The sequence below is a fragment of the Anas acuta genome, chromosome 5 (assembly GCF_963932015.1).
Source record: "Anas acuta chromosome 5, bAnaAcu1.1, whole genome shotgun sequence".
NCBI classification, from domain to species: Eukaryota; Metazoa; Chordata; class Aves; order Anseriformes; family Anatidae; genus Anas; species Anas acuta.
Genome location: NC_088983.1, coordinates 5811799 through 5837115, shown reverse-complemented (window position 1 = coordinate 5837115; position 25317 = coordinate 5811799). Strand labels below are relative to the sequence as shown.

Here is a 25317-nt window from a genome sequence, read left to right as displayed (position 1 = left end):
GCAGTGAAGAAATCAGGAGATGCTTCCATCATAAAAAACACATCTTGAGCATAATTCCAGTGCTTATCTTCAGCCATCTGAAAGTCTCTTTCCCCTCATGGAAGATAGAAGCTAGAATGCATGATGAGAAAACCAAGTGCTCTGTTTCATTCAAGCTCTGTTGTTCGATGTACAAGCGTTCCACGTTTTATTTGAGCTCTGTTTCATTGAAACTCTATTGAAAAATAAACTATTGTTCTTCTAAACACCACCTAAAATATTGTAATAGGAAATAAACATATACAAGCAAAACTCTGTACTAGAATGTGTCAGAAGCTTTTTATGCAAATTCACAGCAATAAATACAGACATTCCCTTTGATCTATACTAGATGTTTGTGAAGAATACAAAGTGCAGCTTTTCAGTATTATACAGTCTCAGAAATGTTTCACCCAGAAGTCTCGTACACAAATGGCTGCTTCTAAACCAGAAGTTTTCAAATGCATACCAAGCACTACACTTGCTTACTCCAGGTTGTTGTAGGACAGCGCTGTTGGCACAGGATCTTCCTAATGTCCATTCCCTCCCTCTGAGAGTATGCGCGAGGGCTCCGTGTACTTGGCTGTCAGCACGTAGAAGAGGGCAGGCGCAGGGACGAGGGCAAGCAGCGGCAGGTCCTGCTCGAGCTTGTCCAGTTTGGAAATGGAGATGATGCCGTAGGCGTGGAGCAGCCAGTGGCTGACGAGGACAACCAGCCTTTTCTTCCTGACGAGAAGGTCCTTGAAAGACTGGCAAAATGAACACAACCTTCTGTTAGCGCGCTGTACCTGATGTTTAAGGCACGTTATATGTAGTGCACAGAGACACTGCACAAAGCCGCGGGGACTGAAACCTTTCCAGCACATAGCACAGTTTCTCAGTAGGCCACAAGGGGGAAGTCTTACAGGAGCTTCCTCCAGCTAAGAGGAAGTCATAAAGGAAGATGCTTCAATGCATAAAACACGGCTGAGACAATGCAAGAGAGCAGTCTCTGCTCATTCAAGTATTTTGTTATGAGTTTCGATACAGAAAACATGTTCACCTACCTCCACTTCAGAAGCAGACATGTACACAGCCAATGTAACCAAGGACAACACCAGTATGATGTATGGGAAGGCGTAATCTAAAGGCAAATGTTAAACACATCATCAGGAAAAATGCATCATTATACATTCAGGGGAGACTGGAGGCCACTAAGCTACCACAGCACAGCTACTGTCAAATGTGTAAGCAGGAAGGCTCAGACAAACAGAACTAGTCAATGCTTCCATCTTAGGATCCCAAATTCAAGCTAAATCAAAGATCAGCTGAGCTCTCCAAACTTGAATTAATTTCTGAAATCAGATGTACTCTACCTATGCAGAAAGCTGAATTAACTATCTGAATTAACTTCCTCTCATACCCGACTCTGTGCCTTTTTGGGAAAGGGGCAGCCTCTAGCAGCACAAGCAAAGAGGAGGCAGTGCTGCTCAGAGCCTGGTTAGGACAGGGCTACTAACCAGCCCCTCTTCAGCTCAGGCTCCTCACAACCTGCAGAAACCTTAACAAAATCCTCATTCACAAAGCAAGAAGCATCATGTCCCTTCTCTCCCTCCCCTAAGCCATTTGTTACTATGTTTATGGGTACATTTATTAGCGTTATTAGGACAGAACTCACAGAGCAGGCCTCCTCCAACCGCCTGGAGCACCGTGAGGACAGGAAAGAAGTAAAGTGCTGCGTAAATGCTTTTAAATCGATCGGACTTTCCTAAGCCACAGGCAATCTTCTTCACCAGCAGAGGGCGGAGTAGCATCATGAGCACAAGGCAGAAGGCGTAGTATATGAACACGATGGTGTACCTGCAAATAAAGAATTTCTTATTTAAATTCTTATTCTGTTAAAACATGCAGTTTGCTCATCCTGCAGACTCAACTCAGAACCAGGAAATCTGGAGTTAGGTAGGGAATTCGCTACGGAATTTACAACCAAAGGACGTGACAGGAGGGGGACGATGGACTGACTTTGCTAGGGAAATCGTCAAGATGCAGTGAATGGGGAAAAAAAATGAAGATTAATGCTTCATAGCTTCATGTCCTAGACTATGTCACCTTCTTCGGTGGCAAGAAGGAACAGATCACAAAATGCTCTCTGAAATACTTATTTGTTGAGCTTCCCTGCTGCACATTGAGGCAAGAGGAAAACAAAGGAAAAGACACTGAATTCACAAAGTCATTAAATGTTGGTGTTTCACACAAAAAACAGCTCAATGCACAAAAAGACTTCAGGGGTTCTGATACTCATTGGTCTAAGCTGGGTACACGGGAACAATTTCTGCCGCTTTGAGAAGAGGCGTGGGCAGAAACAAACACGTACAGAAGGAAGAAACAGCTCTGAGGACAGAAACCTTTTCACTCACAGGGGATAGACGGCTTCGTGGGTGCAATGCACTGTGGTGATGTAATCGGGGCTCGGGTTGTAGAGCATCGTGTACCAGTCCGAAAGCTTCTTCACCTTGCAGGATCGGATGTGCAGGGAGCCAACGGGGTCACTGACAAGCAGCGTAACAATCGCCGCAACGCTGCACTCGAACAGGGCGGTGATGTGCTGCAGCAGCGCGCTGGAGCTACAAAGGTGAGAAATTTACTTCTGTTTTATACCATTCAAGTAAATCTAAAGGCTGACCAAAAGGTGTAGGTGTGTACTGGACAGAAACTTCTGCAGGGTTGTGACTCACTGTGACCAAGGACAGGACAAATAATAACAACATTCTGCTCGAATAAGAAAATCCAAGTATTTTAAGCTGAGTGTGAAAATTAATTCATATGATCCCAAATGATTTAATGCGTAAAATAACTGGGAACCATTCCAGCTTCTTATACCAAAATCTGCTGTAGTATGGATAGTAGAAAGTAAGATCAAACCATCACAAGAAGTATTCTCCTATGTACACCGATACAGGAATGCTAGAAGCAGGAGCTGCCCTCCAGGAAAGCACAAGGTGGCATCAGACTAGAAGCACAAAAAGCAAACAGCCAAGGTGAGCATAAAACACAGCCGTCCTCATTACGTCTGATACTCCACAGAGCTGAGCTATTCCCTCCTGCAGCAGCACAGCTCCCCCGTGCCCAGCCCAGGGACGCGTACAAGCAAACGCAGCACAGGCATGAGCCTCCTGTCAGGTAACGGATATCAACGCTCACGGTGCTGCAGTCTCAAAGAAAGCAGGTGGAGAATAAGGCACCACACATCTCAGTAACATGTGACATCTCAATAACACTGTGACATACGATACAAGTTTTCACAGCTGAAAAATTATTGGTAAAAATGGCACATAACCAGGCATTAAGCTCTCTCAGGCCCTCGTTTTCAGTGTTCAGTACACTTGAGAAACATGACTTCTTTAAAAATCTACAGCCAAGCTCCTGATGGCCACATGGAGCTGTGATTTTAAATCCCTGTTTTTACAGAATTTTCTTGATGCACCCCACTGAAGTTAAGGTACATCAGCAGTGCTGTCAGGACCAAAACCTGCCATACGCATTCCTAAAGAGAAAAGTCAAAACCATTCTTTCTTAGGGCCTCCACAGGTGGCGGGTCAGTCTCATGGAGAGGGGCTGACATGAGGCACCGCTATGGCCTGCCACAGGGAAACCTGATGTGGGTTTCTCCATGGGGAAACCCATTGTGGGTTTCTCTGCAGGCAGAGAAGGGCCAAGATGACTGCTGTAAATAAAAACATCAACCAACTGCCCAGAGCTTCCGTGCTGCTGCATCGGCTCAGCCAACAAATGTGGTGCTAGACAGATCAGTTCAGCATCTCAGACTATGCTTGTGGTTAGTACATTTTTGTAAATACCTTTTTTTGAAGGAGGGGGATGCTAACCTCTTTTTTCCTGAATACCACTCAATGAAGAACCAGTGCAGGACCAAGGGCAGCATGGCCATGAAGCCGAGGTACAGCCAGTCATAGCGGTCGGGAGACCCCACGCATTCCCGGCAGATTTTGTTCTCGTCGGTCCGCTGGCCCCTGGGGCACACCTGCGGGAAGCACAGCACGGGGGTCACAGCGGAGCCCAACCACGAAGCGCTGCACCCACCGGGAGCGGCCGAGAGAACCAAGGGCAGCGAGCTGGGAGCCCCCGCACCTACCCCGCAGTCCCCGTAGGTCTCCACGGAGCCGTTGACGGCCAGGACGGTGCGGCCGCAGTACAGCCCCAGGCAGGCGGGGTGGATGGCGACGGCTGCGGGGAGAGCAGGAGCGTTACGGCACGATAAATTACATTACATTACATTATATTACATTACATTTCGTTACGCTAAATTACACGACGTTAGGTGAGGTTCGGACCCATCCCGGCCCGGCCCGGCCCGGCCCACCCCGCGCAGCCCCGTCCGTACCGGAGCCGATCATCCCGCTCCCCTAGCAACGAGCCCTTCCGCCTGACGTCACTTCCCCTTCCGCCGCGAGGCCGAGCCCCGCCCACTCCAGAGAGCGCAGCGGTGGAGGCGGTGACGTAACAGTGGGCGTGGCTACAGGCGGTGGGCGTGGCCACATTCAAGTGGGCGTGGCCACAGCGCAGCAGGCGGGGTTCTCTAACCAGGTGGGCGTGGCTTGGTGGCCAAGTGGGCGTGGCTTACCGCGAAGTGGGCGTGGCTTGTGGCTCGGGTGGGCGTGGCCTCCGCTGTTTTCCCGCGCTGATGGCGGCCGATCCCGCGGGTGCCGCCGATGCGGGCAGAGCCCCGCGGCTGCCGCCCCGCTGGCTGCAGGCGCCTCTGCTGCACACCGTGGAGATGCACACGGGCGGCGAGCCCCTGCGCGTCATCCCCCGCCTGGAGGCGGCCGAGGCGGCGGTGGCGTCGTCCGGGCTGTCGCTGCTGGCGCTGCGGCGGCACGTGGCGGCCACCCAGGACCACGTGCGGCGGGCGCTGGTGCACGAGCCCCGTGGCCACCGCGGCATGTACGGGGCGCTGGTGGTGCGCGGAGAGGCGGCTGTGGGTGACGCCGACCTGGCGGCACTGTTCCTGCACGGTGCCGGGTACAGCGCCATGTGTGGTCACGCCGTGCTGGCCCTCGGGCGCTTCGCCCTCGACTACGGGCTGGTGGCTGCTCCGTGCCGTCCCGAGACTGCCATGCGCCTGCGCTGCCCCTGCGGGGTCGTCACCGCCTTCGTGCCGTGGGATGGGCGGCGCAGCGGCAACCCCGTCCGATTCCACAGCGTGCCCGCCTTCGCTGCTGCCACTGGTGGGGCTCGAGATGGTGGTTTTGGTGTCTGGGGGGCTGGCAGGGCTGTGCTGGGGTGCTTGCCCCTCACTGGGCAAGCTCACAGAGCACGGCTGGGTGGCCTCAGACTGCTCAGCACCGTGCCCCCTTCTCATCGCTCTCCCTTTCCCTGCACAGATGTGCCCATCGATGTCCCCGGTCACGGGAAGGTGGTGGTTGACATAGGCTACGGCGGCACTTTCTACGCCTTCCTCAGTGCCGAGCAGCTGGGCCTTGATGTCTGCTCCTCGAAGACCAGAGACCTGGTCAGCGCCGCGAGCGCGGTGACGGAAGCGGTGAAGAAGCAGGTAGGGCACTGCACTGCTCTGACTGCTGCTGATTATGAAGTGCTGCCTGTGTTCACAAACCTCCCTGTGCCGTTCCCAGTTCCCGCTCCATCACCCTGAGAGCGAAGACCTGGCCTTCCTCTACGGCACCATCCTGACGGACGGGAAGGACGCCTTCAGCGAGGAGCCCACCACCAACATCTGCGTGTTTGCGGATGAACAGGTACAGGAACGGGCTGTTCTCGGGTGCTCCAGGCACTGCCTTTTTCCCCTTCATACCCCAAACCTGCATATTTTGTCTTTCCCTTTGTGATATATCCTGATTTTTAACCCCCCCCGGGCTAGAAGGACTTCCCCCTAAGCACAGTATAAAGGTGAGAGAAGCAGAGCTGCTTCATCTTCTCTTGTAGGTTGACCGATGTCCGACCGGTTCAGGCGTGACAGCTCGCATCGCCCTGCAGTACCACAAGGGGCTCATCCAGCTGAACCAGAGCAGAACCTTTCGGAGCAGTACCACGGGGTCCTTGTTCACGGGGAAGGCAGTGAAGGCAAGTGCTTGGTGCTGGAGCTTCCCCCTGGCTCAAGGACTGCGGGGAAGGTGCTGTTGCTGTGGGTCCGGGGAGGGGCAGAAAAGCCTTTCTGTGCCTGGATGGGGAGGAGGGAGGTGCCTGGGGGTCTTGCTTTCACACAAGCAAGGATTTTTTATTAGGGAAGGATGTAATGGTAAGACTTTGTGTTACATGGCTTCACTGCAATTCCTCAGCCATCAGAAAAGGCCCGGGTGAGATGCATTTCTGATGCTGATGTAGATAAATCCACGTGGTTTATCCTCCGTGTCAGCGGGGGGTGGGTTCCTCTTCCCATCCCCTCTTCCCCAAGTGAGTGTGTTGCTCTGGGACATCCTGACCCTAACCCCTCCACAGGAAGCCAAGTTTGGGGACTACAACGCCGTTGTAGTGGAAGTCTCGGGAGAAGCCTTTTATACCGGTACAGCCACCTTCACAATGGAAGAGGAGGACCCGCTGAAATACGGCTTCTTCTTCAAGTGACCGGAGCCTCTCGGTGACGGTGCTGCGCTTCTGCCTGCACATTTCTGCTCTGCTTCTGCCCACGGCTCGCTGCAATGTCCCAGAGCAACGGGACCAGCCTTCGGTGGCACGACAGTGCCTGCTGTGTTCTGAGATAACAGGTCGTGCTTCTCTGCTCTGGCTATTGATGGAGGTCCAGGGCTGCTCTGGGAAGCCACAATCTTTTTTTAAAATATTTTTTCACAGAAAATGGAGCTGATCTTTGGAGAGCTGTCTTTGAATTTATGTGCCTTCTCTGCTTCTGTAAATTACTAATTTCTAAGCCAGATTCCTATTAAATGCCAGCTGGAAACACTGCCTTCCCCTCTTGTTCTTGCTCCTGGAGCTCATTTCCAGGGCTCTGCCAAGCGTGTCACTGCTGGTAGGACTGCCTGTCCCTCCCTGATGCCTCTCGTTCAGGCGTCAGCACTGCTCTGCCTCATGCCCCTGTGTCCCCAGTCGTGGATCCCTTTATCACTGCCCTGGTTTCATCCCTGCCAGAGCCCTGCCATGTCCCAGGTCTGGGCACAAACATGTGCAAAGGATTCCCAGCCTGCTGTGTGCTGTGTCCTCCTCACACTGCTTCCTAAACCCTGCCCTCTTGCTCGTTTCGGACCACAGTCCGCAAACACCGTGTGGTTAACTTTCAACGGGAGTAGCTGGCTTCAAAGGTTGGAGCCATTTTGACCTTTGATTGCAAACTTATTTAGTTGTGATTCTGTCTGAGCCCAGGGGCAGCTTGCCCAGCGGAGCGTGGCCAGGGCTGGCACCGAGCCCCGCGAGGGACGGCTGCTGGGGATAAACCAGGCAGAGCCCGGGCAGGCTGTCACGGTGGCAGAAACGGAGCTTCAGGCCACTCGGGGCCTGTAATTTCCTTTGTGTCTCTGGACAAAACGGTGTTGGTTTATTGGAGACACTCATGGGAATTTGCCTCATTAAATTCTTCTGAAAAGGAGAACGATTATCTCCAGGTGGCTCGTGCAGCAAGTCGGGCTGGAGAGCTTGGGAAAGGGTAGCATGGGGAGGACTGAGAGGAATTTCTTTTGTCAAATTGAAAATTACAACTTTGGAAAGGGAAGAAGCAGAAATTTGCAGGTCCGGAGAGCAGCTGTGCTGCCAGTGTGCTTTTTCAAGGCTGGCATTTGGGACTTCTGCTCCCAGCTTTGCCTCTGATTTCCTGCAGAAGTTCCCCTGCCCCGATGAATCCCCTGCAGCCTGGGGTGCCGGTGGACAGCAGAGATGAGCACGAGCACATCGTCTGTGCTTGCAGAAACAACCGGGGGGGGATTGGGCTGGGGAAGAGGAGGCTCAGGGCAGAGCTCGGTGCTCTCTGCAGGTACCTGGAAGTTGTGGGGAGCTGGGGGTCGGCCTCTGCTCACAGGTAACTGGTGATGGGACCAGGGAATGGCCTCAAGTTGTGCCAGGGGAGGTTGAGGTGGGAAATGAGGAGACATTTCTGCTCAGAGAGCAGGCAGGCGTTGGGACGGGTTGCCCAGGGAGGTGGGGGAGTCCCCGTCCCTGGGGGTGTTCAAGGGAAGGTTGGGCCTGGTGCTTGGGGACATGGGTTAGGGGTGACATTGGTGGTAGGGGGATGGTTGAACCAGATGATCCTGGGGGGCTTTTCCAAACTAATGATTGTTGGATTGTAAAAGACACCAGTGTGCTTATAGCTTGTGCAAACCTCCTTTGGGATCTCTCCCCATACAAACACTCCAGCTGGGTCTCGCAGCCCAGCCCTTCAGCCATTAACCTGCAGCCTCCAAAAACCCTTCCCCGGAGCGGGGACGGGGTCGAGATGCCCATGAAGGGCAGCAGGCTGGGACCCTATAACCGTGACGGGGAGCGGGGCCGTGAGGGGGATCAGGGCTGTGAGGGGGCTCCGCGGCCATGGGGCTGCCGCTGCCCCCGCCCCCGGTGCTGCGGGGCGGGCCGGGCCGGGCGGGTTCCCCGGGCAACCATGGGCGGCCGGGAGGACGTCAGCGGCTGGGGGGGGACGGGCGGCCGGGCATGGAGCCGCTGGCGGCGGTGGCCGAGCCGGGCAACCTCTCCCGGGGCGGCGGCAACGAGAGCGGGGAGGCTGCGGCCGCCTCCGGGGCGGGGTGGTCGGCGGCGGCGCTGGCCTCGCAGGCGCTGGCTCTGCTGCTCATCTTCGCCCTGTCGGCTCTGGGCAACGGGGCGGTGGTGCTGGTGATCGCCCGGCACCGGCAGCTCCGCACGGTGACCAACGCCTTCGTGCTGTCCTTGTCGCTGTCCGAGCTGCTGGGAGCCCTCCTCTGCCTGCCCTTGGCTTTTCTCAGCTTGCTCAGCCGCCCGCCCGGCGCTTGGCTCTTCGGGCAGCGCCTCTGCTTGGCCTCCGCCGCCTTGCACGCCGGCTTGGGCATCGCCGCCACGCTCACCATGGCGCTGCTCTCCTTCGACCGCTACTGCGCCATCGTCCGCCAGCCCCGGCACAAGATGGGGCGCCGCCGCGCCGCCCAGCTCCTGGCCGCCGTCTGGCTGGCGGCCCTAGCCCTGGCTGGCCCCTGGTACGGGCTGGCGGGCGAGGGGCGTCGGGAGGCACGTCCCGGGGCGTACCGCTGCATCTACGTGCTGCCCTGGGGCTCCTCGCGGCTGGGGCCGCCCTACGGAGCAGCCCTCATCGTGCTGTGCTACCTGCTGCCCTTCGCCCTCATGTGCTTCTGCCACTACAACATCTGCCGGGCCGTGCGGCTGGCCGAGAGCCGCGTGCGGCCCCTCACCACCTACGGGCACCTGCTGCGCGCCTACGGGGAGATGCGCACGGCCACCACCGTCCTCATCATGATCGTCTCCATCATCTGCTGCTGGGGGCCCTACTGCATCCTGGGGCTGGCCGCCGCCGCCGGCCGCCTGCCCTTCTCGCCCACCATGGACGCCGTGGCCAGCGGGATGGCTTGGGCCAACGGGGCCATCAACCCCCTCATCTACGCCGCCCGCAACCCCAACATCTCCGTGCTGCTGCGGCGTAGCCGTGAGGGCGGCTACAGGACTAGGAACAACGTGGCCGCCTACCTCTCGGCCCCGGGACGCCGGCCGGAGCCTCGCAGCCGGGCTGAACGCGTGCGGGAGCGCTACGTCAACCGGCACAGCGCGCCCCCGGGCAGCGCCCCATCCTCCTCCAGCCCGGCGAGTGGGGGAGAAGTGGCCATGTGGGCCTGCAAGAACCCAGCCGTCCTCTTCTGTCGGGACGGGCAGCCGGACACCATCTCCGAGGCCGCCATGCAGGCCAAAGCGGACACTGTGGACACCAGCCTCTGACAGGGTTGGGGTCCGGGATGGAGGCGTTGGGCCCCGTGGCCATCTCCCTGAGGACTCAGCGGGAGCCCCAGCTCTTGCAGCGCTTTGCAGCCAGGCTGCCGGGAAAGCGGAGAGACGGGACTGCAGGAGCCATAGTGGGATTTCTTCTCCATCTTGCGAGCTCTGGTTTGGCGACCGAGTCTCCAAGCAGCGAGAGATCCCAGGGAAAGGGTGTGCCCCTTCTATTTCAGCAGGCCTGATGCACTGGTGATAGCTGCTGGGCCCAGCCAGCCCAGGAGTTTGGCTGCAAGAACAAAGCAGCCATTGCTCCAGTCCTGCAGCAAGCGCCAAGCTGAAGCTGGGGAGCAGACACACAAACACAGCCCAAACCGACGACCGACTGTGAGCTGTTTGTTAAGTGCCAAAAGAGCAATTGAAAGCTGCACACTGGCAGCTGGAAGACACTCTGAAAACACCACACTGTGAAAACCGCATCATGGCAGGAAAATGTTGCTTTAACCCATTATACGTGGAAGTGCCGAAAGTCACAAAATGTTGGACAGGCTGAAAAGTGATCTGTGATGATGATATTTTCTTAAACTCCCATGCATAACAAAACAGTAATTGTTGTGACAGACGTCTACGGAGAGGGAAGATGTGTGATACTGGGAGGGAGGGAAAGGAAGATTAAACTTGTCAGCATTTCAGCAGCCTTTTCTTTTTCTTTACAGGTACAGTCAGCTTAAAATACTATGAATGTGAGAAATGAGAGCTCTTCAGAACTGAGGAAAAGGGTGTGGGTGTAGACTTTGGTATCACTGAGCTTGTGCACAAGGTGTACGCTTTCTTTTTGAGCTCATCAGAAGTGTCTCACATCTCTAACAATTTAACCCTGTTTAGAGGAGCCGTGCAAGAGAGGTGAGTATCCAAAGGAGAGGTAAAGCAACGCCACGTGTTCTTTGTCTGCTTAAGCATGTGAAAATGTGTATATGCAGAGAACAGATATCATTGCACCAATGGCAGCAATCTGATACTGGAATGTAATATTTAAAAAACAGCTCTGACACTGAAACAAAATGAAAATTACACCAGAAAGGAAGTGGAAGTGCAATTGCACAGCATAAATTCGTATGAATTTATCTGTATCATTTGTTTTTGCCCACAGGCTCAGAGGCCTAAAGCCTTAAATTAGTATTTTGAATCAGAACCTAAGATTGTCCTTCTTTATCTTTGCTGGAGTTAAATGTGAAAGATGGGCAGTGTTTTTCTTGTACTGTCTTTAAAAATATGTTACTGTTTTAACAGTTTTTTCAACTGTTTGTGACTCAAGTTAACATACGACCCTTATTTTGCAACTGAGACAAGAAATAAATTGTCTTTTATGCAGGACATTAAAGTGTCTCAGCCTGGCATCATTCTCAACCCAGCCTTGAAAAGGGAACTTCTCTTAAAAAATTGCTAGATGAATGAGAGTAGACAGAAACCTAATTGTGAAATGTGACCTGATTGTTTGTGAACTTTTAATGCAGCCATTTTTTATGCTGTAAGCATTATTCTAATCCTCTTTCTGTGATGCTCCTGAAGTCCACAAGGAAAAGATACGACCGGTGGATACCTCTCAGCACTCACATTTTGCCCTGTAAATCTCGGATTTTGCAAGTTGAGCAGTGCTTTTGTACGGTTTCAGAGAGAAGCCGGACTGCTTTCCATGGAAGCTGTTTGACAGCGAGCGAACACTGGTGACTTGTTAGAAGGGCAGCACAGGAACTGCTTACATTTTTGTTTCTGTGGCCTGCCTGTCTGCAGCCAGGTATGGCTCAACAGCTCCAAGAGCTTTTGCCTCAATCCCGCTAGTCACTGACACAGTAAGAGCAGACAAATTAAGGGATAGTTCTTGGCTTAAGAAAACAAGGAAGGTGAAGGTCCAGAACTGCTGTTCTTAACTGTTGGTGTGCCGTCCAACGTTAGGCTGCATTGATCTTGCTGCTCAGTGTCCCTGAAAAGGGTGGTCCTGCTCCAGCCACTCTCCCAGCCCAGCCATCCCTTGCTAGCCAGCTCAGGCACTGAACGACAGTAAGCCATCGATTCCCTTTTTTGCATGCTGGCTGAGGTTTCTGCTGATTTCGTGCCCTGACTGGCTTACCACAGGTTGGAGAAGCAGCCCTGTGGCAGTTGCTTCTGGCAAGGGACAAGACTGGGACAGCCAGGACTGAGGTCAGCCACGAGGCATCGCGGGAGCTGCACCAGGAGGGAATTATCAGGGCTTTCTAGGAAGGTGGAAGTGCTGCTGGAACAGCACAGATTTCCACTTATTTTTAACAAGCTGCGGCCAGTGCCTGTACATTAGTCTTGCATGTGCAGAGCTCAATGAGGGCAGCTGGCCTTTGAGCTGTCCCAAATAGCCTTTTTCTGTTAAACACTAACAGTAACTTAAACACCGTGGCATAGCAAGGGAAGATTGACCAGATCCATTTGCAGGGGCTGATACAGAGCTGGTAATCACAGCATGGTTGGGTAATTTGGGTACCTGAGTCTCTACAGCCACATTTTTCAAAGTGTGCTTTAAGAAACATAACCAAGGGGTGAAGCATCTTAAGCCAAAAACGAGAAAAACACCAACACAGAGAGAACAAATGCCAGAGGTTGCAGGTTGCCCACCAGAAGGGCACTTGTGCTGCTGCCTCTGTCCAACGGTGCAGTGATGGGGAGATCTCAGCCATGCTAACCGAGCCCATGGGCTAACTCTGCCCATTGTCACAGCTCGTTCCCAGGGAAGAAAATGTTGCAGGAGGTGGCTCCTGGCCAAGCCACTATGGGGACATCAGCTCCATACCTCTTACATGCCAGTGCTGGTGTGACCCCACTTACAGCTCCCCCTTCTTTGGGCTGGAGGGGCACGCAGTTGGCAGCGAGACACTGGGGGTTTGGACAATGCAAAAGCAGCTTTGAGGGGCCAAGCCTCCAGCCATGGCTCAGCAATCCTTCTGTCCTTCCTCCTCCGTTGAGGTGAGGCTGGGTGGGAAGCAAGCCATAATTTTGTTTGTACAAGGGCTCTGAAGGGAGTTTGGGACACCTTTTAGCACCCCAGCTCAAAAAGCATGTGGGTGATTCAGTGCAGAACAGTCAGCATTAAAGAGAGAGCAGTTCGCATGGCTTGAAGAGCAGCTCAGCCCTGGATACCAGTGAAAACATTCGTCTAAGTCAAATCTAAAAATGCGTCCTTAGGCTCCTTGGTCACTCAGCCAGCACTTCCCAGCACCCTCACGCTTTTTAAGAGTGCCATATTATTTGTGCATGCCACTGATACGGCCTATGCATTACTTCTAAGAAGGGAAACGTTAAGTCTTTAGGAATGGGAAGCATTTACAGGGTACCGTTCCAACTGCAGTCTGGAAGTTTTGCCATTGATGCAATCATCGGATTCATTCATGTCATTACTTCCCACTCCCTTCCTGAGCCCTGGATGGAGGCTGCATTCAGAGGGAATGCGCTGTGTACAGCTGACGAGCTGCAAGCAATTAGCTTGGCAGTGACAGCCTGATGGGCTCTAATAACTGATAGCGATCAGCAGAACGGGGATGAGATCCAGCAGCCCTGCTTCCTTCAGCACTGGCGTTGGGTTGTGTAGCCAGCAGATGCCAGCAGAGCTCTGAGCAGCCAGCGCAGCCTTTCCCCTAATAAGAAAAACCTACTAATGAGATCGATCGCTCTGCCTTCAGGACTGCTGTGCCCGAATTAAGAGCAAGGGCTACAGCAAATGCATGGAAAGGTCTACGTTTACCCCTCTGGAGCTTTGGAAGGTTTGTCACGGAGGCTGAAATGAATAATTCAGAAAGCACACCAGAAAAGCAGCATTTTTAACAGCCTGTGGAGCTGCACACGCTGCAGCCCTGATGCTGGCAGTGCCTGGTTGATCAGCGCTGCCTCTTCCCTCTCATCTTGGTGCTTTTAGTTGGTGGCTGATTATTAATAAATGGCTGCTCCTCTAGAGCTGCTTGCAGAGCAATACACAGGCACACGGTGGAATAAAATGGTCCCAAAAACCTGCAGGAGGAATCACAGGCAATGGGACAGGCCTGGGTAACCATGCAAGCACCACTATGGGAAGCAGGAGAAGCAACATGGAGAAACGAGCTGTTAAGTCCCTCCCTGTGGCACAAAATGGATGAGTTTAAAAAAAAATAAAGCGAAAATAGCACAAGCCCCAGGGCACAACACCCAGGGCCGGCATTGGTCTGGCTGGGGAGCGAGGGATGCTCTGCTCTGCTCAGCCAGAAAGACCCCAGGAGGGTTGGCTGAAGCTGGAGATTTAGGAAGGGGGGCCTCAAAGGGGAAGGGAACACCTGCATGATGTGTTCTGGGGAGCTGTGTATGACCCTACACTGCTTTCACTCCTGGTGAGAGTGGCTGTACCACTGCCCCGTGCCACGCTGGTGTGGGCATCGTGGCCCTGTGCTCAGCTCCACGCTCCAGTTCTCACTCAGCAATGCGTTTTTGGCTAAACCCTAGCCCCAGGCTCTTCCTGTGTGATCTAGAATATCGACAACCGAAGACCAGTCTGTGTTTTTTTTCTTTTTCTGCAGGGATGGTGGCGCCCATCCTGCCACCCTGCCTGCAGGGGCTGTGCTGGTGCTCACTGTGCAGGCAGACACCAAGCCCCGGGGCCTTCTTCGGGATGTTTGGGCTGGGTGAAGCAGCACAAAAACATGCCCGCAGGCTTGTGGGGTGGTTGTGAAAGATGAGCTGGAAGCAGCTACAGCTCGGCACGGGAAGGAAATGTACTCTGAGAGGAGCCATTTGTTTTCTGCTGTTTCATTCCTTGCTAGTGTGGAGCTCCTCCAGGTTTGGCTGCTTTGGAAATGACAGGCGTTGGCAGAAGCCCCCAAAACAGAGTGATAGCAAGGAGCTGCAGTCAGGGAGTGCACAGACAGCGCTACAGCATGGCATGATTTTGGGGATGACATTTTGGGATGTGATGCTCCTCTGGGAGAGTCTGGGAGGGGAAACATTCAGCATTTCGAGGAACATTCCTGCTCCTCGCAGGGGCCACAGCACGTCTTGCTTAAGGCAGCAGGGTGAGAATTTCAGCAACACCCCTGCAAGCTGGGGGGCTGCCTGTGCTCCGCGGAGCAAAACCCTCGGAGGAATCCTGCAGATTAAAAACCCTCAGGGTCACGGATGTGCACAAAAGCAGTAGGTGGCTTCTTCCAAACACCCTCACCCAGCCATTCCCTCACAACCTCGTAAGTGTAATTTGCTTACTCGACCTGGCAACTGCTCTCAGCATCAGGGGGAAAATGCCCGAGTAACCAGGTCACTAATTTCTCTGGCGCAGTCTGATGGGCTGTGCTAGTTTGTGCTTCCCTGACCCGCTGCCGGGCTCAGCCTGGTGCATTTCACACAACATTGGGCAATTCGCTGCCCAGAGGTCACGTCGTGCTCTCAAATCGCCCATCTGAATTGTGAATGCTTTCCAGAAAATGTAACTCAAACAGCATTCATCTCCCCTGCTATTAAACGGGGAAGATTTGCCATAGAAAGCCCATCTCGGCTGATTGCTTCGCTCTGAGCCCTCCAGCCCTGCTGTCCCGCGGCCCCGTGCTGTGGTGCACAGGCAGGAATGAGAATATTGGGCCGTGGGTCAGTAAATGAAGTTGGAGAAAAAGGTAATTTAGTGACTGATCATCACAGAGCTGCCCCAGAACCAGGAAAATGAGCTTTAACGCCAAGCTCATGGTACCTGACAACAAAATGCAAGGAGAGCTGGGTTTTAGGAAGGGGAGGCTGCTCAAAACTGGCTCCCAGCACAGCCCCAGCACTGGGACGAGTCCTGGGGGTAACCATGGTGGAGTTACCCTCACCGTTTGCCATGGCATCGCTTACCAGTGCCATCCAGATCACCCACAAAGGCGTTTTGAACTGGCTAATCTTGCACACGCAAGCACTTGCACTGCACACACTGCACAAACCAGTGCTCAGGCCTGGACAAAGTGGCAGCAAAGCCCCACGTTGTGACCTGTGCCTGTTTGACTCAGTGAGTGATGAGGGGTAAAATTAAAATTATCCCTCCTCAGCTGCGTTGGGGGGTATTAAGGTGTAGCATTTTTGACTGTTGCATGGCAGAAAGGCACCAGAGACAGCTTGGGCTGGCTGTAAAACCATGTGGCGTGGCCAGTGCCAGAAGCTGCTGGTCCCCAGACTCTGCTGGGCTTCCCTGCTCACCTGCACCAGACTTATTCAAGGCTAAAATTATAAAAAAAACTCAGAGGTTTGGGGCCAGAGCACTTCTGGTTGAAATGAGGCCATCTCCTTCTCACAGGTGTTTGCAACCCCAAGCACCAGCCTGCTCACACCTTTCCTCCAACACCTGTCCCAAACCTCAAATAGCCCTTTTTTCCCCCAAATATTCCGTTTTTCACCCATCCCCAGCGACGCTGAGGAGAGGCTGCTGTGCTGCTCTGCACAATAACTCGTGGCTCCGTGCTGAACACTCACCGGAATCGCTTTTCTTTATTGCATATTTCCATCTTAGAAAATGTACAGTCTCATGACATTACACAGCATTTCCCGCTAGCTAGCACTAATAACATTCTTGCACCTAACAGACTACCTTGGTCACTACGAAGCTACTAAGCTCCAAGACATATATTTCAGTTTACAAATTATTATGGATTTTTTTTTTCATTTTTGGCATTATTAAAAAAAAAAAATCATCTTTAAAATACACACCCAAGAGAAAAGAGTGGCTACTTACACCAGCACCAATCTAAAAGTAGTTTTTGACAATGGCACATGGAATTACCTGCACACAGCCTTTGTATTTATATATATAGCATCTTTTTCTTCTCTTTTTTTTTTTTCTTTTTTTTTTTTTGAAGAAAACAAAGAAATGGCAAACTCAGCCCAACAAAGAGGCTGCTGTAAAACAAAACAACAACAAAAACCAGGTCTGGGAGGGCAAGAGGAAATTTGTCAGAAAGGCCCCAGTGGGGCCGCGAGGCAGGAGCAGGGGCCGGGACCCCAGCAGGCGATCGCCCTTCCCCATCCGACCGCCTTGCGAGTTCGACGTGAGAAACCATTCCTTAAACCATCAGAGGCCAGACTTTTTTTTTTTTTTTTAACCTTTTTCATCTTTTTGCTTTGTTTTGTTTTTAAATCCCCCTCCCCCCCAAGTCCATTCCCTCAATTGTATCAGCCCCGTTTTTTCAGCCATAAATAAAAAATATAAATAGAGGCACTTTAGTTAAGGAATAGTATTATCATTACCTTTTGTCTTTATTTCCCCCTCCTTCTGAAAGCAAAGTGCTTAACTCCACCTGTGAACATAACCCGCAGGTTGCGCAGCTGCTTGGAAACGAGGTGCTGGACTTTTGCGCTTACCTGCTTGATTTATTACTGCTTTAATGCTACTCAGAAAGTCTTTTTTTTTTTTCTTTTCTTTTTTTTTTTTTAAATCTACAGTGCGTCAAAAGTTGCAATGAAGAAAAGAACAAAATGGTAAAACCACAGCTCTTGACAACTCTGTTTAGAGTGATATTTCACAGCTTTCACACAGCACGCAGACCCCGTGGCCTTCAGGTGCTTAGAACCATATTTTTTATACAAATTAGTTTAAACAGCACTTTCGCTATACAGTACATATAGTTCACTGACACCCCATACCCCATCAGCAATACCGATTATCTGACAAAAAAAAAAAAAACAAAAAAAAATTATTTCAAATAGTGTTAATATCTAGTGCAACAGGGACAAACTCATCTCTCCACAGGAAAAAGAACAAATAAAAAAGGATCACAAAAGTATTGGTGGTATAAAAAGGTTTTGTCTTGTTTCCTCAAAAAACACACCAAAAATAAATAAAAGCAAAAAGTAACAGTCCTTTATATACTCAGCATAATTTAAGAATAGAAATGTTAATATGTTAATGGCGTTTACTTTTTATTCTCCAATTTTTAATTTTCTAAACCTTTAAATTATTACTCCCTGAGAGCTTTGAATTCTTTTTATTATTTTCTTTTTTTTTTTTTTTGGACTGACATTTTACAGGTAGTTCTGCTTACAAATTTGCAAGGACACTGAACAGCAAACCAGTCAAAAAAAATAGGACACCGCGAAGAGACACGTTTCTTGGCATCGTTGCTTCTGGTGTCCATCAAAAAAAGAAAAACAAGAACAGAAAAGAAGGCGGGCACAGGTGCGAGCCTGCGAGTTTTGCTCCGGCCCCATTGTACACCGGCTGACCTTCCGTCCTGACTGACATCTACAGAGGATACAGTTTGTCCCATTGAACAGAAAGCAAGAATAAAAATTACAACACGAAAGTTTAATGCTCCTCGTCGCATCCGAGAACCAACCCTTCCCGCCGTCTCGGGCCAGGAAACGTTATAAAAGTATAAATACACCTGGGTGCTGTGTGAGCGATAAGCACACTCGGGGAACCTTTTCCTTTAGCAAGGCAAAAGGAAAAGAAGAGCACTTCCCAAAAGTGATGGGAAGAACAGCATCACCGGGAGCGCTCGCGGCACCGAGCGTGGGGACCAGCACGTAAGCACAGAAGTGCAAGTTTTGGGAATAACCACGACAACGAAAAAAACTCATCAAGTCCAGTCAACTTAGCTTTCTCCTCTTTTCTGCTGGGGTTGTGTGCAAGGCGTCCCAGCAAATGGCCCCGCTCAGTGCCCGGGCATCGGGGCGGGAGAGTGACGCGGAGCAGCTCTCCATCCCCTTTATGGACCACCACGAGGAAGGCGGTTGTCTCTGTGCTCAAGTCCTCTCTTTCTCCACGGACGTGACATTGTGCTTGTGCCTTGGGAGAGGCACTCGTCGAAGGGGACAGAGGGGAGGGGACGAGCACCCTCAGGGATGCGCAGCTCCACCTGACCCGACCGTACTCGTGGTACTTACACACACACTCGCCCGCAGGGAGAAAGAGCGTGCCACTGTTTCGCTTGGAATCGCAAGGCAGTATAACGAAAAAAAAACAATAATCCTAGCCACTTCAAAAAAGACTGCTAACCAGGTTTCTAAACTCGTGGTTTTCGTTGTTTTCCGTCCCTTCTGCCGCTCAGAAGTTGAGCTTGGTGACGGGCCGCTCGCGGCCGCTGTCGGCCAGCTGGTTGGCGATGCGCTTGCGGTTGCGCTTCAGCTTGGAGAGGTCCTTGTCAAAGACCTCGCCCGAGCGCAGGGCTGAGACGAGGTCATCGAACTCACCGCCCTCCTCGCCGCTCTCCTTCGCCTTCCTCGCCTTGCGCTCCCGCTCCCGCTGCTCCTTCAGCTGGCGGGGAGGAAGGACAGCTCGCTGTCATGCACGCATCCGGAACCCCAAACCATGAAATGACAGTGGTTTCCCACCCGTTATTTAACAAGCAAGAGCTGGGTGCTCTAAGCGTGCAGGAGCACCTTGCTTGGCCACCCATGCTCCCCGTGCCACCAGGGGATGGCACAGCAGGGCTGCTGTCCCCAGGTGTCCCCCACCAGGCAGTGCTGGACCCATGAATGTCTGCTCACCTGGGCCTCCATGCGCGCCCGGCGCTCCTCCTCCTCCTTTCTCCTCCTCATGTTCTCGTTCTCCTGCTTGGCCTCCGTCACGGCTTGAAGGAACTGATCGAAGATGCCGAAGAACTCATCGGGCTGTATTTTGTCTGTGTCTTCTCCAAAGTACTTCACGGCCTTGGAAAACTGGGGAGAGAGCAGACAGGAGGCCGTCAGGCTGGGGGGACACCCACCACGCCGTTGAGACCCCCATGGAAAGCCTTCAACCTGATGGAGCATCGAGGAATGTGTCCAGTGGTTGGACATAACGAAGAATGGAATTAACAGCAGGACTTTGATTAGTCAAACCTCAGCTTCAGCATGACATGACTCATCTGACATCTTGTTTTCTGTGCATAAGCTGACCTTTAAGTCCCCCAGAGAGGTCCCGCAGCCCTCTCTCCCAAAACACTGACCCTTCGCACCTCTGGCTCTGCTCAGCCCCCTCGAGCCCCCAGCTCGACTTCATTAACCACGCAGTAGTAAAAGCAAGGAAGCAAAATATTGTGGGACTGAAGACTGAAGACATAAAACTAATAGTAAACACGGCAGGGGAAGGGAAACTCGCACTTTTAAGTTTTCTTTGAAGTATTTTTGGGGTATTATTTATCATTGCCACATGCTCTGCTATTGAAACCAAATGTGTTGGTGAAACTTCTAAGACATTTCTGCCCAGGCTCAGACACAGCACTGGGCAGGGAAATGGGAAGTTTTCCAGCCTTTCGTGCTGTTTGCACACCATTAGTGTAAGCGAGTCAAATAAGGTTGTAGCAAAGGTCAGGACAGGAGATCCACTCTTTGCTGATGTGTCCCAGTCCCCAAGGAGCCCGCAACTCATCCTTGTGGGCTGAAATCCTTTGTTCTCACTTCCAGTTTGAAGGAGACTCTGTGCACAGAAAGTTCATTAATATGGGCATGGCGCGGTCTGGAGATAAGCAAGCTTTAAAGAAAAGGAAAACAAAATCAAAGCACAAACAGATTTCTAAGTTGCTTTAATTTTGCTCTGCGGACTAAGCCTGCCTGGATAATTAAGTTTTATTTTCAGGGGTGTCTCAGGCTCTTCAAAAGATATTTAGGGCATTTTTATTTCTTTGTTTATTTATGAGACTTAGCACTTCAGGATGCAAGGGGGGATCTGAAAGGTGCCCTGTATCAATCAAAACCATCAAGTTTATTCCTGTTGATTATCATTAATACACTGATGTTATCTGCCATTTCTCAGGAGATTCTGGTGGGGGAAAAGGCTGAAAATGTTATCCTCATGGGATATAAAATTTATAAGATTATTAAGTTTCTTCTTTCCTAAGAAAAAATGATAAAACGATTTGAACATGTGTTTCAAAAATGAAGAGCTGGTGCATTTTCCACAGCCCGTCCCATCTGATGACCATGGGAACAGCCATGCACTTGCTTCAAAGTAGGCTTTGATGGGTTATGGGGGCCACGACCAGAGCTTCTCCTCCAGATTCAGCCAATGTAGGATGACACAGCTTGCAGACACTTGTCACCATCTCCTAACTCACTGCAGGCAAGATCTGCCTGGCTGCCACCACCAATTCTGAAGGGTGGCCTCACCTCAGGGCGTAGGCACGGCCTCAGGAGGGCAGTGGTCACTCATGGTGCCAAGCACGGGTGGTCTGGAGGACAGCATCAGGTCAGCACTGGTACAACCAGGCAGAAGGAGGTGGTGGCACTTGATTACTTGATAAATTCTGTCTTTGGAGAGGTAGCTCATGCAGTGGGATAAGGATGGGACCTCTCTGTGTTGGGTCCTCCCTGCCAGTTCAGTTAAGATGAAAGCCAAAGCAGGGAGGAGGTACTGGAAGCCAGTTCTGGGAGGGTACAGAAACCAGCTGCATGCCCCTTTGCTGAAAGAGGGGAAGCAAAGGGTGCCTGGGAATCACAGATGTCTGCTGAAGGCTACCAATTTGCTTGGATTTTAGCCAGCCTGCTGGGAAGAGAGGATGATGTGGTGAGAAGTCACCGCATGTGGCCCTTGGTGGCTGCAAAATGCTCACCAAGGCACTGCTCTGGGGAAGCTGAACCTTTGAAGCAGCATCTCTACTAAGCAGGCCCGGAGCTGGCCTCAATTCGTGTCACTGAGCTCCTCAGACACAGTGGAAGGGCAGGGCTGTCCCTCCCCTGCTATCCAGATCTCAGGGAGTTTGGTGCCCTTACCAGCTCTTTCGCTTCTGCCAGAAGATCTTCAACATCCGAGAAGCTGAAGCTGGCTAACGTGATGAACTGGCTGACGACAGACACAAATTTGTCTCCCGTTTGCTGAACTTGAGACTTCTGAAAGTCCAGCTCCTTTGGGGAAAAAAATAAACAAATCTGGTCAGGCCCTGGATGATAGGGGACACAAACACCACCGGCCTCCATCAGTGCCATTGTGTGTGTGCCCACGACAGTGCCACAGGTGCCCCTGCACCACTGCTGCCTCCTGCCACGCATAAAAACCTCAAATTATCCCATTTTACAGTATCATGGCTGCTCTATGCTTTTGAGGCCAAATCCTGCAGGAGAGATGCTGGGAGCAGCATTATCAGCCAGACAGCGAGTCCTTCAGGATACCCCCACTGCTTCTTCACCTCTCCAGGTCAGCTGCCCAGCCCCAGCCCCTGTTCTCCGAGGTTTTCCAGCCAAGGAGACCCCACAGCACATCACAGGTCCTGCTCCATGCACATTGTCATTCGATTTACTTAGCCTCCCCTGGTGCATGAGACACAAACCATGCACATGCCCAGCCGGCCCTGGGAGGACAGGCACACGTGCAGGGCAGGAAGGGAGGACCAGCAGATCTCTAGGAAATGTGATAAAAGCAGCTTTGCTGGGAGCCCCCCCCGCGGAGGGATGCCGTGGTGCTCAGAGCCAGGCTGGACTGTATTTGATTTAAATAATACTTACAGCCTCCACCGCTCTCAGGCCGCTCCTCAGCGTGTTTATTTCTTTCTCCAGCTCAGTCATGCTGTTGGAAACGGCAGGACGTCAATTTTCAGCCTTCCCCAGCACATTCTACAGCTCTCCCACCACCACGACCGTGCTTTTCCACTGCAAAGACCCCGGTGCTGCAGACGTTGCCTCCTGTTTGCAGGCTGGCGTGTCTCAAGCAGCAAATCATCCTGACAGCCTCACAGCGAGGGCAGCTGCCTATCTGAAAGTGGCTGCAGCTGCTTGCTTTAAAGCGAAGCACTTTTCTGGGCTTTTAATCAAAGGGGCTGTGCTGAAACACCCCGAGCAGATGCTGATGGTGTAGCTGAGCAGGCAGCAGTGGGATGGAGGAAGGGGCGCTCCTCATTCCTGCCCCTGCAAGGTGCTGCCTTGAAAAGGCAGCTCTGAGGGGCTCAGCCCCAGGAGCTGGGAACAGGAAGGCTCAGCAAGCTCACCAGGCACCAGGAGGGCTGAGGAAAGCTCTCAGTGCCAGCAGAAGGTAATTATCCCATTGCACAGTGAGTGATTTTTGAGGGAACCACGATTAGGTGAGTACCCCACAAAGCATCCTTCCTACCCGACGGCGTGGAGCAGCAGTCTTTAACAGCAAGGCAACAAAGGGAGACAACCCAAATAGAGAGAAATAAAAATAAATCGTGTCTGGCGCTCAGGCTGTTTACACAAGGCTCAAGCCCCCAGCGAGCTCTGAGCTCGAGTGCTTACGGGTTTCCACCACCACGTCTGAGCGGGAGCTTTCTCACAAAGACTCGATGACCACAGGCTTGACGTCTTTCCAGGGGTGTCTATCCTAGGGCTGGGGTCCCTGGAAATGCTGACGCAAGGTCACGGGGCAAGTGTTCCTGGCAGGTCTAGTCTGGGAAAATGAAGTTTTGGGAGCCCTGTGCTCCAGCAGTTCATTAGCAGCGCTGGGATCCACAGAGGCGGCAATTCTGCTTAACAGCTGCAGGGCTGGGGGGAGTTTAGGGTTTTCCAGAGGGCTCGAAACTTTTTGGTTTTGCTCTAGATTGGACCAAACCCAAATCTTACATATGGTGTCCGGTTTAGAGCAGAACCGATAAAGTTCAGGGAAAAAAAAAAAAAAAAAAAAAAACCCTTTCTGCAGACGTTTTCTTTCCCATGCCTGTATCTGTACAGCAGCTGCAGGGGCACGAGCACGAGGAGGAAGGCGCCTGCAGCGGCCGGGGAGTGCACCCTGGGGCCACCTTCCCACCCAGCCTCAGCTGATGCCTGCAACCAGCAGCCACCCATTCCTTGGGCAAATATTTCGTCTAACCCTTACAGCCGAAAATTACTGTGTTTTTAGACACAAAATTATTGTGTTTTAGACACGGGGATGCTCGCCTCCCCAAATGTTTTTCACATCACAGATGTGCAGCGAGCGAACCGCCCTTTGCTACAGAAGCGCTTTGAAACTTAAAAAAGACCTGCAAGCCACCTAAAACTCCTGGCATGTTTGCTGTCACCCCAAAAAAGGTGCCGTTTAAGGCCTTTTTCATGTCCGTGGATTATAAAGGCGAATGCTCCCAGCCGCACGCATGCTGCCTGCAGAAATGTAAGATCTCTGACTCCCCGTCACAGGCTCAGATCCCTGGGGGCAGCACAGCACGTCCCCTCCTGCTGAATTTTAAAGCTGAAATAGAGCCCCCATTGATTTCGGAGGGACTTAAGCACATACTTGAGGGCTTTGCAAAGCACCAGCAGATTCCTCGTGCACTTAACCCCAAGCACGTGTTTAAGGGCCGTGCCGGGTGGGGGCCTCTCCAGACGGCAGCAGCCTGCTCTAAACAGGTCACAGAGAGGCATGCGGGGTCTGTAAGCATGTTGTGGACATCAGGAGCTCCACGTTGGTGGCAAAAGAAGGGCCAGGCAGGACCCCTCCCAGCAGTGCCCCACACAGCAAAGCCCCCCCAGCGCACTCAGATACGCAGCAGCCCTTTATCTGCAGCCACACCACAACCGCTTCCTACCAGATTACTTGACGTGCCATTAGAAATTAATTAAATGCTTCTGCGGTGAGATAACAGCAGGAAACGGCTGCTGCGAGCAGCTCTCCTCCCTCCGCAGGCTGCCTGCCCTTTAGCTGTGAGGGCTGGGATTTAAAGCCACGAGGTGATGCTTGCTGCAGCACCAACTTTGTGCCACTGCCTCCACGGGTGCTGCAGGTGAGTGCAGGGGCACGGGGGTGCGATGCAGAGAGGCAGGAGGCTGAAGCAGGAGGAGATGCACCCACCACGGACCAGTGCTGCCCCCCAAATCCCTGCTTACTTGACTTTGGCTGCCTGCGGGATGTCTTGCAGCTCCTCGTGCAGGCGGAGGACTTTGGGATACTTCTTCTCGACGATAGTGATGAGATAGTGCAGAAGAGTGATGTTCCTAGGACAGAGGAGCAGTGAGGTTAGCGTGGTGCTGGTTAAATCCCAACCCTGGTGACTGTTTGGGGGATTTCTGCAAGGATTCTGCTTGCTGTGTGGATCCCAGAGCAGGGGATGTGGGTTGGCTCTGTCCCACCACAGCCATGGTGCAGAGCAGCCCGGTCCCTGTGAGCTAGCGGGCTGCAGACCACAGCAAAGACCCAGGGGAGGTGCCCTGAACATCAGCATCCCCTTCCTCCATCCTTTCTGTTGATTTGTAAGGCTGGGCAGGTTTAAGACCTGACCCAGCTCCTCTCACTCCATGCACACAGCTCAGTGGGGTGGACACTGCAGTGGCTGTGGCAGCTTGGGGTGGCTGCACAGAGACGAGCCCCGGGACCCTTCCTCTGGCCACTGAGCCATGGCACAGCAGCTCCTGGCTTCTCCAAGGGGAAAAAACACTGGGAGGAAGATCCTCCCCTCTACCCTTGACTGCCCTTGAGCAGCCCAGAAAGCAAAGCCCCCATCCAACCCCATGTGGACCTCAGCTCAGTTCCTTCCAAACCTTTCATGCTCCAAACCCAATGGTTGTGCCATCGGACATGCTGGCTGGGCA

At 52.5% G+C, this 25317-nt stretch overlaps 4 protein-coding genes across 13 annotated transcripts in view; 2 read left to right on the top strand and 2 right to left on the bottom strand.

Moving 5' to 3' along the window:
- Nucleotides 1-299: 299 nt before the first annotated feature.
- Nucleotides 300-4514, bottom strand: JKAMP (JNK1/MAPK8 associated membrane protein). 3 transcript variants are annotated; one of them, XM_068682451.1, is made up of 7 exons: nt 4397-4514; nt 4148-4239; nt 3855-4036; nt 2415-2621; nt 1676-1857; nt 1065-1141; nt 300-767 (listed from the first exon to the last, which is right to left on the bottom strand). In XM_068682451.1, the coding sequence occupies exons 1-7, from the start codon at nt 4407-4409 to the stop codon at nt 549-551; spliced, it is 972 nt and encodes a 323-aa protein (XP_068538552.1). In that variant the 5' UTR covers nt 4410-4514; the 3' UTR covers nt 300-548. The 3 variants fall into 3 exon arrangements, with proteins under 3 accessions (XP_068538552.1, XP_068538553.1, XP_068538554.1); XM_068682452.1 differs by having other exon boundaries at nt 3882-4036; nt 4397-4512; XM_068682453.1 differs by lacking the exon at nt 4397-4514 and adding an exon at nt 4324-4365.
- Nucleotides 4515-4655: 141 nt separating this feature from the next.
- L3HYPDH (trans-L-3-hydroxyproline dehydratase) lies at nt 4656-6930 on the top strand. 4 transcript variants are annotated; one of them, XM_068682448.1, is made up of 5 exons: nt 4656-5255; nt 5397-5566; nt 5646-5768; nt 5956-6093; nt 6469-6930. In XM_068682448.1, the coding sequence occupies exons 1-5, from the start codon at nt 4697-4699 to the stop codon at nt 6592-6594; spliced, it is 1116 nt and encodes a 371-aa protein (XP_068538549.1). In that variant the 5' UTR covers nt 4656-4696; the 3' UTR covers nt 6595-6930. The 4 variants fall into 4 exon arrangements, with proteins under 4 accessions (XP_068538549.1, XP_068538548.1, XP_068538550.1 ...); XM_068682447.1 differs by having other exon boundaries at nt 4656-5258; XM_068682449.1 differs by having other exon boundaries at nt 4658-5240.
- A 1554-nt stretch (nt 6931-8484) lies between these two features.
- Nucleotides 8485-11263, top strand: GPR135 (G protein-coupled receptor 135). Its single transcript, XM_068682446.1, has one exon. It carries the CDS (start codon nt 8500-8502, stop codon nt 9886-9888), a length of 1389 nt encoding a protein of 462 aa, XP_068538547.1. The 5' UTR covers nt 8485-8499; the 3' UTR covers nt 9889-11263.
- Nucleotides 11264-16351: 5088 nt separating this feature from the next.
- DAAM1 (dishevelled associated activator of morphogenesis 1) overlaps nt 16352-25317 on the bottom strand; it is an 84017-nt gene continuing 75051 nt past the window's right edge. For all 5 annotated transcript variants that reach the window (XM_068682441.1, XM_068682439.1, XM_068682440.1 and 2 more), the window contains 5 exons: nt 24616-24723; nt 22306-22366; nt 21577-21708; nt 19375-19545; nt 16352-19141 (listed from right to left, as the gene is read on the bottom strand). In XM_068682441.1, coding sequence (XP_068538542.1) covers nt 18932-19141; nt 19375-19545; nt 21577-21708; nt 22306-22366; nt 24616-24723 — 682 coding nt within the window. In that variant the 3' untranslated portion in view covers nt 16352-18931. The remainder of the gene's footprint in view (nt 19142-19374; nt 19546-21576; nt 21709-22305; nt 22367-24615; nt 24724-25317) is intronic.